The following is a 14,900-nucleotide window of genomic DNA, read 5'->3' as shown; positions in this document are numbered from 1 at the left end:
AGATTTCGTAACCGTTTTTCTTCAGAGTCAGTAAATGAGCTAATCAATCTGTCCTTCAATATGTTGTACTTATTTGTAGTTAGTGTATTAATAATAATGTCTTAAATTTTTGCTAAAATGTTGCTTTCCAAGGCTGCTACAATGGTATGGAATTTTGTTACGTCTTGAGTTACTAAATTAATAATAAATTACGACTAAATCTCTTTGAATCATAACATTGAACCTGTTTGCTAGAATGGTTGAATTTTGACTACAACTCTTGAGATTTCGTCATTCTGCTGTGGCTGGATCGGCATTTGTTGATCAGATTCCATTTTTGCTTGTTAAATTTAAAAAATTGTTGTGGCCATGAAAATGACTTATTTTTTTCCTTAACAAAGTGTATCACTTTTGATAGTCGTTAGAACGATAGTTTTGTGAGCCCACCAATTGTAATTACCACGTGTGCACAATGTTGAGAGTTCTGCTATTTGCTTCAGTTCACCAATTGTGTTGTTTTATTACTCTAGAAGAAAGTGTTAGTGTATTTCAAGTACTTATTTACAATATTTACATTTGATGTTTTAACTATTCATATGTTTGAACGAGATGTTCGAACACGATATTCAAGTTGATTATGCAATAGATCATGTAGCTGCCACAGGCACACCTCAGCATCGCATCACTTAAACAATCAGTTTTTGTTCACAAAGGTTTAAAAGACTGCATTCATATCTTCTTACGTGCTGATCATATATGAAAACCACTTGAGCCACCATACACAGGTCCGCATAAAGTTATCAAAAGGATAAGTGAACGGAAAATTCAAGTGGGTTGTAGTAACCATGACCTACATCATTGCTTATATGATGTAGGTCATCATATATTAATAAATTACATAATTTATTAATAAATTACATAATTTATTAATAAATTTACAACACAATTTACAACATCTTAAAGTTTTTAGACGCGTTTTTGTTTGCTGTGCTTTCAAATAATATAAATAGAGAAAGTGCGGTTTTTTAAATCTAAAATTCACTTAAAATTCCACTGCTTGTGTTGAACCTTGGAAGTGAATTTTGAATTATTTCAGATTTTAATTTCGATATAAATTAAAAACAACAAACAGATTGCGCCAAACTAAAAAAAAAAATCCTGAAATAAATGTTCAGCGTTCTCTCCCTGAGCGCGGAAATAAATAGGTTATTGAGGGAGTAAGTATACAAACAAATAAATTTACTAATTTATTGCCGTCTTTTTCTGCACTTAAAAGTGATCTTTTTCTTTTCTTTTTCATGGAGTGCTGAATGTGGATCTTCACTGCCAAATTCTCCATTAACAAATGTTGCAAATCAGAATGACAATGAAAAACATGTAGCAGAGAAAATTTTGCAGAAAAATGTTTGTAATCAAAAATTGCTAAATTGCGCAACAAATAATTACACACATGAGTCTATCAATATTGAAGATAAAAATAATATGCAAAATGCTGCTAAACAAGACAGCGGCAAAAAAATTCAGACAGGAATAGATAGATACATTCTTGTTACAAAGCGGAAACGCAGCATTATCAGAAAACCAACTAGTCAAGTACCTAAACAAACAAAATTAGTTGAAAACCGCGCCTCCTCAAATAAAAATAGATTTGAAATTTTATCAACCGATGAAAGCGAGAATACTGGAAATAATATTAAAGTAGAACTTGAGCCGAACACAAAAAAATTCGCTGAAGGAGAAATAATTCCAATTCACAATCTTCGTTATCTTTTACATCGAAGGATAACAGTAGAAGAATCCTTCAAAAGGAAAGATCCAATACAATGTACTAACTGTCAAGAATTTGGTCATACTAGAACCTATTGCACCTTACCCAGTGTATGTGTAATATGTGGAGATCTACACAAATCCTCTATATGCCCCAAAACCTAAGGAAGATGCAAATGCAATAAAATGCAGCAAATTTGGCAAAAACCATACAGCAAATGATAGGGGTTGTACTGTATTTGTTGCAGTTAAGCAGAGAACTGTTCTCAAAAATCAATCAAGTACTGTGCCACCCAAAAATTACTTTCAAGAACAAATAGGCAATCCAGAAGTAATAATACCTCAAGTCAAAAGTTATGCAAATGTTCAACCTCAACAATTGGCGAAACCGACAGTACGGAATTTAAAAGAAACGCTAAATACACTGATCCAAAGTCTTAATTTTTTTATGTGTAGTATGCAAAGCATGATGCAAGAACTTATAAAAAATCAAAGTACTCTAACACAAGTTCTAATAATGAAGAAATGAGCAACTCCATTAGAATATGTCACTGGAATGCATACGGTATAAACAACCATAAACTTGAAATTGAATATTTTTTAATTAGTAATGCAATTGATATTATGTTTGTGTCTGAAACACATCTTACTCAAAAAAATGCTTTCAAAATTCTAAATTACTGCTATTATGACACCAAGCATCCCAAAGGTATGGATCGCGGAGGTACTGGTATTATAATAAAAAAAAGCCTTAAACACTATGTTTTAGAAGACTTCAGTAAAGATTATCTACGATCAACAGCTATTCGATTTGATGAATATGGAGAAAATGTCGTAATAGCTGCAATATTTTGTCCACCTAACCACAATATAGAAGTCCAAGACTTTCAAAACAAAAGATCTCGATGTTATTTCAACTGAACAGCCAACTTACTGGTCTTCTGATCGACAAAAAGTCCCAGATCTTATTGACTTTAGCCTAAGTAAAAATATTAAACTAACAACAATCACCGCATTTCCATCAGTTGAACTGTCATCAGACCACTCACCAACAATAATAACAGCACAAAGTCAACAGAATAGATCTATCCAAACGCAAAGTCTAACGAAAGATATACATAGTTATGTATATCTTTATGTATTTTTATTTATTTCTTTATAATTAAAAACACTCACATGTTATGTATTAACTATATACATTTATTTAGTTCTTATTTAGTCTTTTAAATAAAAACGCTATTTGTACAATTTGTATTTTTTATAAGAAAATCAAAAAAAAAAAAAAGAAAGAAAGCACTAGTAAAACTGTCTTGTTTAATCCAAAGCCAATTCACAACTCTGCTTACGGCAAAACCGATTTTTAACAAAGACTCGAAATTTTCTGCTTTATACCTATTCAGCGATCTTACGTGAGAGTGAGAAGTTGTTAGAGCTCCCCCCGCATGATCGCTGTAGAAATCACATGTATGTTAAAGCACGCCCTAAAATTCTTGGTATGATTTGCCCACTATAAAATCAATGCCAATATGGAACTATATAAACTGGTTAAAATTTCCTAAATATGTTTTTTGCCATATACCACAATATGCTTCTTTAAAAGAGAATAATGAAATTGATGCTATTGTTAACCAATTTTCTGAAGTTATCTCAACGAGTCCTGAAGTAGCTCGATAAGAACTGAAAAAACAACCCAAAAAAATCTTACTAAACAAAGGCCACAGACGTTTAAAAAAGAAGGACACCATTAACATCTGTTAACTTTCTAAATTTTTATTTGATTTACAATATAAATTTTATTTAATTGAATTGAATGTGATTTTTTGAATTGATTTTAATTTTAAATTAATTATAGTTTTTTTAATTTTAATTTCAATTTTAATTTTATATTCAATCTTATCTTATTATAAATTATTTAATGTCTCAATAGTTTTTTCCAAAACAATGGCTTAGGGAAAAAAATAAATTTAGTTTCAAGATTTGATCCATTTATTGTTAGTTTCGTTTTTAGAAAGATTCAATAAATATTTTATAAACTGCAAAAAAAAATAATAATTTATTGAATGCACATTTGTCGCTTTGTCGTTTTGACTTTGATCATTTACACTTTTAATTTTGTTTGACTCATGGAGTTACAATTATGCACTTGTAACATAATACCCGAGTAAACAGCTATACGTTTCAATAGAAAAGCTAAAACCAACATTTCTCGCAGTAAACAATGAGCAGAACACAGAACCGTCATTCTAAGAGGTATTAATCAACCCGACTCAACCCAACTGCAACGACGGCACCAGCAATAAAGTACGCTAAGAAACTTTTGCCGAGCAAGACCCTTTGAATTAGATCCATTAACTCAAAACAATAATCAGCAAATTTATCATCAAGCGATTAAAATAAATCACGACATGTTTGACCACAGCCTTCGGCGTTCATTAGTATTTACACCATACATTTAAAAGGGTTTTATTTGATAATAAAGTGATAATACAGAAGTACCACATACATGTTGCTTAAAAAATACATTTATAGCAAAAGTTAGCATATAATAGAGAAGTTAGAACATGTACATACCTTTCGAGTCTTAATTTAATTTAATGTTGAAGCTATTTGCGCCAGTGAACTTAAGCACTTTTACTCTTTATTAACTCGAGGTATCTTCAAAAACCCTCTTTACGTCATGACTGGATTAATGTTTATCACTGCATCAAACTAAGCAGTGTTGTGCCCATGACCTACGTCAATGCTTAATGTGACAAGTCATTGCATTGTAGACAAAACAAATGTGACATAATTTATTAAACGCACTTTTGTCGAACTGTCGCTTTGACTTTGATCATGTCACATTTTGAATGCATTTGACTCATGCAGTTACAATTACAAATGATAAAGCACGTGTGGTCGTTGCACTAGCATGACCCAAATTCTTTAGGGAAGAGTACTGTAATTATTATGAATATTAAATATGACTTATTTAATATTCATATTTAATAAATATGAATTTTTTAGTTCCTCGGTTTAATTGCAACTTTATTAACGGACATCTAGTTGCTTGCTAATGTTTCTGTAATTTTTGCTCCTCCATAATCTAGTTTATGATGAAAGTTGGATATTCTTCACCATGTAGAATTTGGAGTTTTGGTGTTGGTGTACTGTTCTATGCTGCCAACTGCAGTTACTGAGTAAAGTGAAGTACTGCGTCGTCTAGTTGCTCGCTTTTAAAAAATGTAGTCAATCTTGCGCAAATGTGTAAACCGCAGTTGGAGTTATTTCTAGTCGGTAAATGTATTTACTATCTTAGGTGTGTTCTGGTTTATTGTTCAATTCAGTGAAACTTTCAGCAGCACTGATGAGTGATAAGAGCTAAAGTCGAAGCTTTCTGAGATGGTTAGGTGAGATGTTGGAATGTTTTTGTAGACAAAGAAATGAATGAGGCCTGGAACTTTGCTAGTATCCGACGGCTTACACTTTGGTTGCTTTGATTACTTTGGTTTACAAGTTTATATCGAATTACAAGCTGCGAATTGCATGGCTTTCTACATTTCTTTTTCTTTTCTTGTAGTAAGTCTTGACCCCCAAAACGTATTGTTTGCGTTCAAGTTTCCTCCAATTACGAAACGTCCTTGAAACCGGCTAAAAAGAGATAAGTAGTCTGTGCACTTCAACTGATGCCTAGGAGGACTATATTAAGCAGTTACGACTAGCGATTGATTAAAGGTTTCCATGGAAACAAAAGTAGCTTGAAATTCATTTGTAGAGTTTCTAATTATGACAGCGCTGTCACCTCTAGCTCAATTATGGGGATGTGTGGTATCGTGTAGAGTATAGTTTTTAAACGTTGTATGCTATTGCTTAGTGAAATAAGTTTTAGCGATTAAACTGATATCAATGTTTTCGCTATTTAATACGATTTCGAGTTCATTTTTATGTTTTGGTAAGCCATTTGCATTCCATAAGAATAGTTTCAAACGATTAGTCATAAGCTAAAAATTTCATATTGTGCTCTAGCACGCTCAGACGTTGTTAGTTGCTTTGTGAGTCAGTACTTTGAATGGGTCCCTTTACAGTTTGGGCGTAAGTGACTGTTCTAACACTAGTATGTCCAGCAATTTTAAATTTACTTTTTGTTACAGCAACTTAATTATTTTCGTCAGCCTTAATTTTGTCACGTTTGTTTTTCAATTTTATTTTTTGTAATTCTTTAGTGACTATACAACCACGATAGTTCGCTGAATGCAGTTCGTTACAGTTGCAGCATTTAAGCTTATCGGACGCTGTCTATTGGCAGCCAGAAGTTAAATGTTTGCCGGCGCATTTAACACATCGTGGAGGTTTTCCACAGAAATCTTTTGTGTGACCGAACGATTGACATTTTTTGCATTGAGGAATTAAGTTTGACGGTTTGATGAGTTCAATCTTTACAATTGTGTTAAGAATACTTTTTATCTCATAGATTTTCTTCACATCTTCGATTGAGTCAAATGACAAAAGGAACATATCAAGTGGTTCTTTAGTCTTTCATTTGAGTTAGTTTATCGCACTGATTGTTTTTAAACCTTGATTGCTTGAGTCGTTTATAATTTATTCTTGATCACACGAGTGGTGAAGATTTTTTACTATAACTTTTATTGGCCTAATTTGCTTGTCTTCGTAGCTGAACTAGAAAATGTTTTCGTGAGTTAGGAGTTTTGTGACAGATCTGTAGTCAAAAGAGTCAAAAATTGATACTCTATATAAACCATTATTTATAAGTCTCACAAAAAACTTGTTTTTTATAGTTGCGATAAGTTGAGCATACCATTTTTTAAATCATTTAAGCCGTTGATAACAATAAGAGGTGGTCGAGTTATTTTATTAAGATTTGGATTATTAAGATAAAGATTTATCAATATTTTAAGCGTCCTTTCGCGTATTTATTTATTTTATTTATTTAGCAGTTGTTAATTATTTAGCTATTATTTATTACTTTTTATTACTACTTATTATTTATTATACAATTACACGATTTCGTGAGTTGCAATTAGTTTAGTTTTTCCAACACTTTTCTTGTAATTTATTTTAAACTGCTATATTTTGTAAAGAGTAAAGAGTTTAAATTATTTCCTACGCTTTACATATATTTGGAAAAAACACCAAGTGATGTTTTTTGCGCGCACACCTTAGCGTAGCTTTTTACTTTCTTTCATGCAAAGAAAAATTAATGATATAAATTCTGAATCAAAAAACGCAACAATAAAAATAAATGAAGATAAATTCAACAATTGCAAAAAGTTTCCAAGTCGACGACTAAAACATCGAAATCATTGATGATTTCGTTTATTTAGGAAGCATTTCTCTGCAGAAAATAGAGCTGGTAAGGATATTTTTTCACTAATAAAAACAACCCTCCTCGAGGATTGCCACCTTAACGCGGTGAGGATGCTCAGTAGTTACGAAAAATCTTCGAGCGATGCCGGCGGTAACTTCCTAAGGTCGAATGAAGAGTAATGAAGCTAAGCACAGTCCACAACGTAGCGTCGGTACTCATAGTGAGCGGCTGCAAATGCGTCTGTTCTCCAGGTTCGGTGTCCTATTTAAAAGTGACCTGTCACTACGTGCAAAGCTTACAGGACTGACATTTCTCTTGTAACCCATCATTAGGGCTTTGCTCCCTTTCACTTTTTTTCTGGATATAAAACATGAGTCAAAACCCGATGGTATTACAGTCTCCAAGAGGTACCCGAACTGATAGGGCGAATTCACCTGCTTCGGCAGCATGCACAACGAATTTGGAGGTGCGAAACTCACGTTTGAACAGAATTAATTCGTTAGGTACAACTTTAACCACAACAACTTTAAACAACCAACCACGAAACGACCAAAACTTCCTCTCCATGAAATCAAAATCCTTGATCGGCGTCTGGAATGTTCGATCCCTAATCGAACCAGGAAAATTGGAGCAACTATCCCGGGAACTCCTTAAATTCAAGCTTGACAATCATATTGACCACTTCTGTATAGGAAAAATGTGGAGGAGCAACCTCTTTGAGCGCAACGCCGATATAGCGTCAGTTCATCATCTTCTAGCCACGACACTTCGTTTAAAAATGTGTATGGCTGGACACCGACGTACTTTGAATTCACTGCCTAAATACGATATTTCGAAACTAAATTCTGAAGACGTAAAAAGCACCTTCGTTTACAAACTTAGTACCTCAATTGAACAGCTCCAAAGCCCAGAAGTGTCCGGCAACACTGGACAAATTTGGCAGACAATTAAATCAGCATTTCCTACAAATGCTGAAGATGTCTTGGGTCATCGCTCCCGCAACAGAAAGTCGTGGATGTCAGAGTCTACCTGGTCTCTCCTCGAATGCCGCAGAGCTGCAAAGATCTGACAATGCTAAAACAATAGAGCAGAACCCCAAGTCGCGTACAATGAGATAGTGAAACGAATGAAGCTTTCATGCAAGCGGGACAGACGTTTATGGTATGACTGCGGAACTGTTAAAAGCTTGTCTTTCGACTACCGCTAAAATGTTTCAACCTCTCCTGAAAAGCATATGGGAAAACAGTCGTCCTCCTTAATTGGCAAGCGTCAACCCCCTTTGCCACTACTTCAGGTGTTCGACAACCCTGTCTGATGTCGTCTATTTTGTTTTTAATTGTGTTAGACGACGTCCTTACTAAAGCTATTGACCAGTCATGACGGAGTATACGCTGGGGGTTTTCAAACCACCTCAAGTATCTAGCATGCTGACGACATTTGCTTTCTCTCAACATGACAGGACAGAACGATATGCAAGATAAAATCAACGACTTAGTTCACGAATCACGAAAAGTTGCCCTTATAGTGAACACGGCAAAGACAAAGGCAATGAAGATAAACAAATCTGACCCTACCAGCAAATTCAACCTGAACGATACAGAAATCGATAACGTCAGCAGCTTCACATACTTAGAAAGTATAATATCGCCGAACGGTGGCGCGGCAGTCGACATCCAAAGCCGAATTAACAAGGGATTCTCCGCCTTTTCGTTAATAAATAAAGTTTGTAGCTCTTCAATACTTTCCCGGCACACCAAGCTGGGGTTATTTAACAGTATTGTTAAGAGCGTTCTGCTCTACGGCTGCGAAATCTGCCGAAACCTGGGAACGTACGGGAACGAAGAAGAAGAGTAAACAAAGCTAAGATTGCGTTTGAACAGCTCCGGAATTCTTTATCTGTGAAAAAACTAAGAACCGGATATTAAAATTAGTGAACGAAAACAAACAGTACAGTATCGTAGTGTACTGCTCATGACCGAAACACATCATCAATTTTTTAAAGTTTGTGTCCACGAACACAAACTGTTTATTTTTAGAGTTAGTGTTCTTTTCTCGAAGGTAGTGCTCTTTTTAACGATCTTTTCACGAAGGTAGTGCTCTTTTTAGTAATCTTTTTCCGAACGTAGTGGTCTTTTTAGTGCTCTTTTTTCTAAGGTAGTGGTTGTAGCTTCGTTTGCACAAGAAGTAGAAAAAATTTTGTTTGTATTTATATTGCATGTATTTTGCTTGTGTTTTTAAATAAAGATATTGCGTATGCATTGATAGATGCATATTTAATATTAGGGAATGAATTATACAGATATAATATATTATTGCGGTTGGATGCTTTATATTTTATTTATAATGCCAATAAAAAGCAAAAAAAAAAATTATAAATATTATTAACTGATATATATTGTTACATTAAATATTTATATTCCAACGCAATAATTTAAATATTGTATATGGTATACAGAATGTCTGCGATGACCATGCATGTGTTCATGGTTTGGTATGACACTACAATATTTTAAAAAGAAAAGTATATGTTGTAGGGAGAAATAAAACAGTTTATTTTGTAAACACAAAGCTTTTAAATCTTATTTAAAATACAATTTCTATGTTTATATTTTTTGAAATGGTTCTACGATGATTTTTATTTAATTCTTGACAAAGTTTTTCAATCCGGCGATGTTTGCAATATTGACAATGTTGAACACGTTTTTCGATTGTATGCCTCTCTTCTTCGACTTGCAGCAAAAAACTGATGTCATCAGCTGATGACAGCTTGTAGGTTTGCTCACTGCAGGCCAATTTGTTAATTTTAAATATATATGTTCAATGTATGGGAAATTAACAGCAATGTTGTTGGCATATATTATTTCTGAACATAATCCATATCAGTCTTACTGAACTAATATCGTAACAAGTCATGTTCTGCATAGATCTTATGAACTGTGCTTTTTGCTGTAATTATTATTACCATCTGCATTTATATTTCAATGGATAAAAATTATGGTTTTGCAATAGCATAAGAATTTATAATTTTTTTAACATTAACATATAATTTTTTAGGTGTATTACATGTCTTAACGGGTATATTTCTGTTTTTACATTTTACGCTGTTTAACTAACTAATGTCACAAACAAACAATACACATATGCAGAACAAAAAATGACTCCAATGAGGCAATATTTCTAAAGTTGATTAACAGTCTTTGTTTTTGTGCATATTTTCCATAAAATATATGATAAATTTTGTGTGCATGCAATGCACAAGATCTTTCAAATTATAATTAATTTTATTTTTGATGAAATTTTATACTGATCTAAATATATGAGGTTTGTCTATTATGAGATGAGTAAGCACTAGCAGTAGCTCAACCATACTTGCTGTTAGTGTAAATGGTATTAATAAGTTCTGTAATAAAGACTGTACTATACCATGTAGTAGCAATGATATCATGAAGTATATTAATAAACACCATGTTATTTAATATGTAATTACGTTTTATATTTTAATATACAAATAATTAAATACATTTTCAGGTTCTTATTATTAATTAAATAAATCATATAAAATTCAATTAATAATAAATTTAATTCAATCATATAAAATAGATTGACCATATAAAATTTATAGTAAGTATTAAAAATTAATAACTAAAACTTTAAACAGGCAACTCAATAATGAACTATTTCGTGTGTTCTTTAATTTTATACGCTTTATAATTAAAAAAACCAGATGTACAGTATATCTAATTCTATTTATATTAGGTGTTGTAATGTAAATATTTTAAATTTTATTTTATTCCATGGAAAATATTAAATATTTGATTCAATTGATTTTTTTAGAAGTTAAATAAAAAATAATTATTCTCTCCATCATTTATTGGATTCATATAACACAACATTCAATAAGTCGTGTGACTAACTAAGAAAAACAAATTTTTTCTGCCAAAAATCGATTTTACTCATCAATATTATCTCCTTCTAGGGCACCGCAATAATTCCAACTGTTCTTCAACTTCTCGATGCCGTGCTTGTAGAAGGATTTGTCTTTTACCTCGAAATAGGCTTTAGTTTCAGCAATTACTTCTTAAGATGAGATTTGAGATGAATTTCTTACCTGCGAGCATTTTTTTGAGACCAGTAGTCGTTGGGGCCAGATCTGGACTATGCGGTGGATGAGGAAGAAATTTAAAGTGTAATTCGTGCAATTTTGGCATCGTTTTTATTGATTTGTGACATGGTGCATTGTCTTGATGAAACAAAATTTTTTTCTTCGCCATATGCGGTCGTTTTTTCACAATTTTTGCTCCAGTAATGCCGTGTAGTAGTTACTATTATTGGTTTTCCCTTTTTCGAAATAGTCAATGAAGATTATACCATGTGCATCCCATAATACTGAAGCCATCACCTTCCCAGCTGACTGTTGTGCCTTTGGACGCTTCGAACGTGGTTCACTGGCTACAGCCCGCTCAGATGATGAGTGTTTTGATTCCGGAATGAAGTGATGGATCTATGTTTCATCCACGCACAAAATCTATTTTATTACGTATAAACATTGCCAAACACTGCTCTGAATCATCAACACGTTGTTGTTTTTGATCGACTGTGAGTAAACGCAGCACTCACTTTGAAAAGAGCTTTCTCATAGTCAAATCTTCATGCAGAATTGTAAACACACTGCCATCTGATATCAGTTATCTTACGCAATTTCAATTTACGATGAAATATAACCAATTTCTGGACTTTTTTAATCTTTTATGCAGTAACCACCTCAATTAGACGATCAAAACGTTCACCATCATCGGTGTCTGTACGACCACGATTAACTTCAGCAAACCAATAATAAATGGTTCTTTTGGGTGGAGCAGAGTCCGGATAACACTTTTGAAATCATTGCTGAGCTTGTACAGTATTTTTTTTAATCAAGAAGCAATGATAAATTAACACACGAAATTATTTTGAATTCATTGTTTTGAAAATAACAAAAGTAGCTTCACTTAAATGGCTGCCACTTTTTTTCTGACTAATCGAAATGTCATGAAGTTTTACACATAGTCTTTTGAAGGTTGGTACTTCATAAACGTTATTTGGATTTGAAAATGGCAGCGCCATCTGTGTGTCAGTCACACGACTTATTGAGTGATGTAATATATAATAAAATAGTTTTACATAATGTTTTAAGTACTGATAATTTATATAATTTTGAAAGAGCTTATAATCAAACAAATATAGCTTTTAAAAATATGTAATAGCCGCGTGTGTCTTATGATAGGTCAATTCAACTACCAAATAAAACAAACGCCAGCTACAACATATTTTTTCTTTTGTCAAGTTATGGATAAAATTTTTACAAATTGACTAAAAGTAAAATTAATGAATATGTTCTTATTGTATACAATGAAAATTACCTTTTTGAGCATAAATTGTTCTGGTTTCAGTTGCTCCTGTATTTCTTGTTCCTGCTTAATTTGTTGCGGCTGAACACTTTGTCGAAAACCATCTAAGACTCCTTTAAATGTAAACTTTTTCATTTTGCTAAAAGGGTGTCGATTTTATGACAAATAAAATTTTGGGGGACAGTATAAATTTATCCACTTCTATAAATCTGAAAACAAAAAAACCTATACATTAGGATTAATACTTTCGAGTAATTTGATATATGTTTAAAATTATGATGGAGTACCAATGTAACTATTGCGCAGTATTTAAGCAAAATATGTAGTAATAATATTTGTGTCGCTAGCAATACTACTTTGTGAAAACAGAGTTACTTAAAGAAATTTTAGAAAATACGTATAAAAATAAATACTTAAATTTTTACTTAAAAAAGTAAACCTTTTTACTTTACTGGCAAGTACGGTGCTCTCCGTAAATGCGTTAAAGTTCATTGACCGTTGATAAAGCTCGTTTTATGTTCCCCTGCAATGCAAAACGAAAGTCCAACTTTATGGCGAATTCTCGTTTCAAAATAATGTGAAAACTGGAAGTCAAAGCCTAAGCTTTGATCTAGTGCCACACCTTTGCACAAAAGCTTTCTTAGTTTAACATTTTTTTTATTGTTTCGTTTCGTTTTAATTTTATTAAATGTGTTTCAAATGTGTGACGGTTAAAGTGTTTTATTTTATTTAAATACCAGAAAACCAAACATAAAAAAAAACGATAACTCAAGGTAGCTCTAGCACTCTTTTATTCAAATATATTTGTTTGCGCATTATCAAATCATGATCATGTATGGTAAGTTCAGGATTTTCAAGTGTACCAGTTCTGTTGCTGCGGAGTGGATTTCGGTGAGTTGGTTTTCTTGATGAATTTAATATTAATTAGCAACTCCTTTTACATTTGTTTTCGTAGTCAGCATTTCGTTTTAACCAAGTGAGTTTTCCTTTTAATATACATAAGTGTGAACTGTATTAGGAAATCGTATTGTGTTTGTTCTGTTGTGGTTCCGTTGCTAGAAAATCTGTCGTTCGCGGCGCTGTAGTATTAAATTTTATTGTAAAAATTTTAATCGTTAAAAACAAAAGAGCTTAAGTAGAAGCTGAAGTGAACTCTACCACTGATATAAGCAAGTTGTGGAATATAACTAAGCGCATGATTGGCGATAATGCAGAAGTTATCAGAGCAGCTAGTTGGGAAGATAAAAAATGGCTTACACCTGCATTTTGGTCTCTTGTTACAGAAAGACGCCTCGCTAAATCACAATTAATTAATGCCATAAGTGTTGAGCAGAGAACTTTGACACAAGTCTTATACCAATCGCTAGTAAAGAATGTTAAGCGAAAGACCAGAAACGACAAGCACAGTTTTATAAACAGCCTCGTTGCTGAAACGGAGCAGCAAGCCTATGAGACATTTTGAAAAGTGTTTAATGTCACACGAAAGCTCACAAATAAACAAGTTTCAAATAACCTCCCCATAAAGGAAAAGAATGATAGCGTATTAACTACGGCCGATGAGCAACTAATTCGCTGGCTTGAACACTTCCTAGAAGCATCTAACCACAGTTCTGTTACGTCAGCGAACGTAGACAGAACGCTATTCCCACCCCCACGGTCTTTAAGATCCATCCCTACGAGTCCGTCTGACAGAGATGAAATTGTGCAATCCATAGTTAATCTAGATAATCTGGCCGCTAAAGTAGGTATTTAAAACTAAATCTCTAGTGCTAGCTAACACACTCAGACCGCTCTTTGTCGAAATCAGAAAGAAAGAAAGTCTGATTATCAAATTTTATAAGGGTGATAAAAGGGACTGCAACAAAAAGTCTTTGACTCTATAAATCGCAGTGCCATATGGTTCGCGTTTTAAAACGGTAGGTGTTCCCGAAAAAATCAGAAGCATCATCAAAATGCAGTACAGCGAGGCAAGTGCTAGAGTCCTACATTGCGGCAGCAATATTGAGCCCTTTCTGTCGCAGATCGGAGTTAAGCAAGGTTGCCTGCTATCACCACTTCTATTTGCAGTAACGTTAGATGCCGTGTTGAAAAAAGCCACTAGAATTGAATCGCTCAGCGCCCCATTGTGTAATACTTTACATGTAGCTCCTTTACACCTGCTTTTAATAATATTGGCGACTTTAAGAGGGATGACCATAATAACCTTTTTCGATTTCTTTGGAATACATTTAGTGTTCCATACTTCGACAAACAAGAGATGCAACTTTCCAGATATTGTTTCCAATATTATTTTAAATATTTCTGCAAGCATGTTGTCGTTTCCCGATGCTTTACCTGATTTTAGAGATACAATTGCTTCGTGTATTTCTTCAATACTGGGTGGTCTGCATTTTATGGATCTATCAGAATTGCGTCGTCTAACCGCATGTAACTGTTGACTGTTTTCATTGTTTTTGTCATGT

The 14,900-nt window shown here is 33.2% G+C and overlaps 1 protein-coding gene across 1 annotated transcript in view; it reads right to left on the bottom strand.

Moving 5' to 3' along the window:
* Nucleotides 1–12,647, bottom strand: part of LOC119665557 (syntaxin-binding protein 5) — a gene marked incomplete at its 5' end in the record, with an annotated part of 138,853 nt that extends 126,206 nt beyond the window's left edge. Inside the window, 1 exon segment of the mRNA XM_038074785.1 lies at nucleotides 12,451–12,647. Coding sequence (XP_037930713.1) covers nucleotides 12,451–12,573 — 123 coding nt within the window.
* Nucleotides 12,648–14,900: the final 2,253 nt, after the last annotated feature.

Source organism: Teleopsis dalmanni, chromosome 1 (genome assembly GCF_002237135.1).
Source record: "Teleopsis dalmanni isolate 2A chromosome 1, ASM223713v2, whole genome shotgun sequence".
In the NCBI taxonomy this organism is placed as follows: domain Eukaryota; kingdom Metazoa; phylum Arthropoda; class Insecta; order Diptera; family Diopsidae; genus Teleopsis; species Teleopsis dalmanni.
Note: the sequence above shows the minus strand (reverse complement) of the source record. Positions and strands in the feature narration are given on the sequence as shown.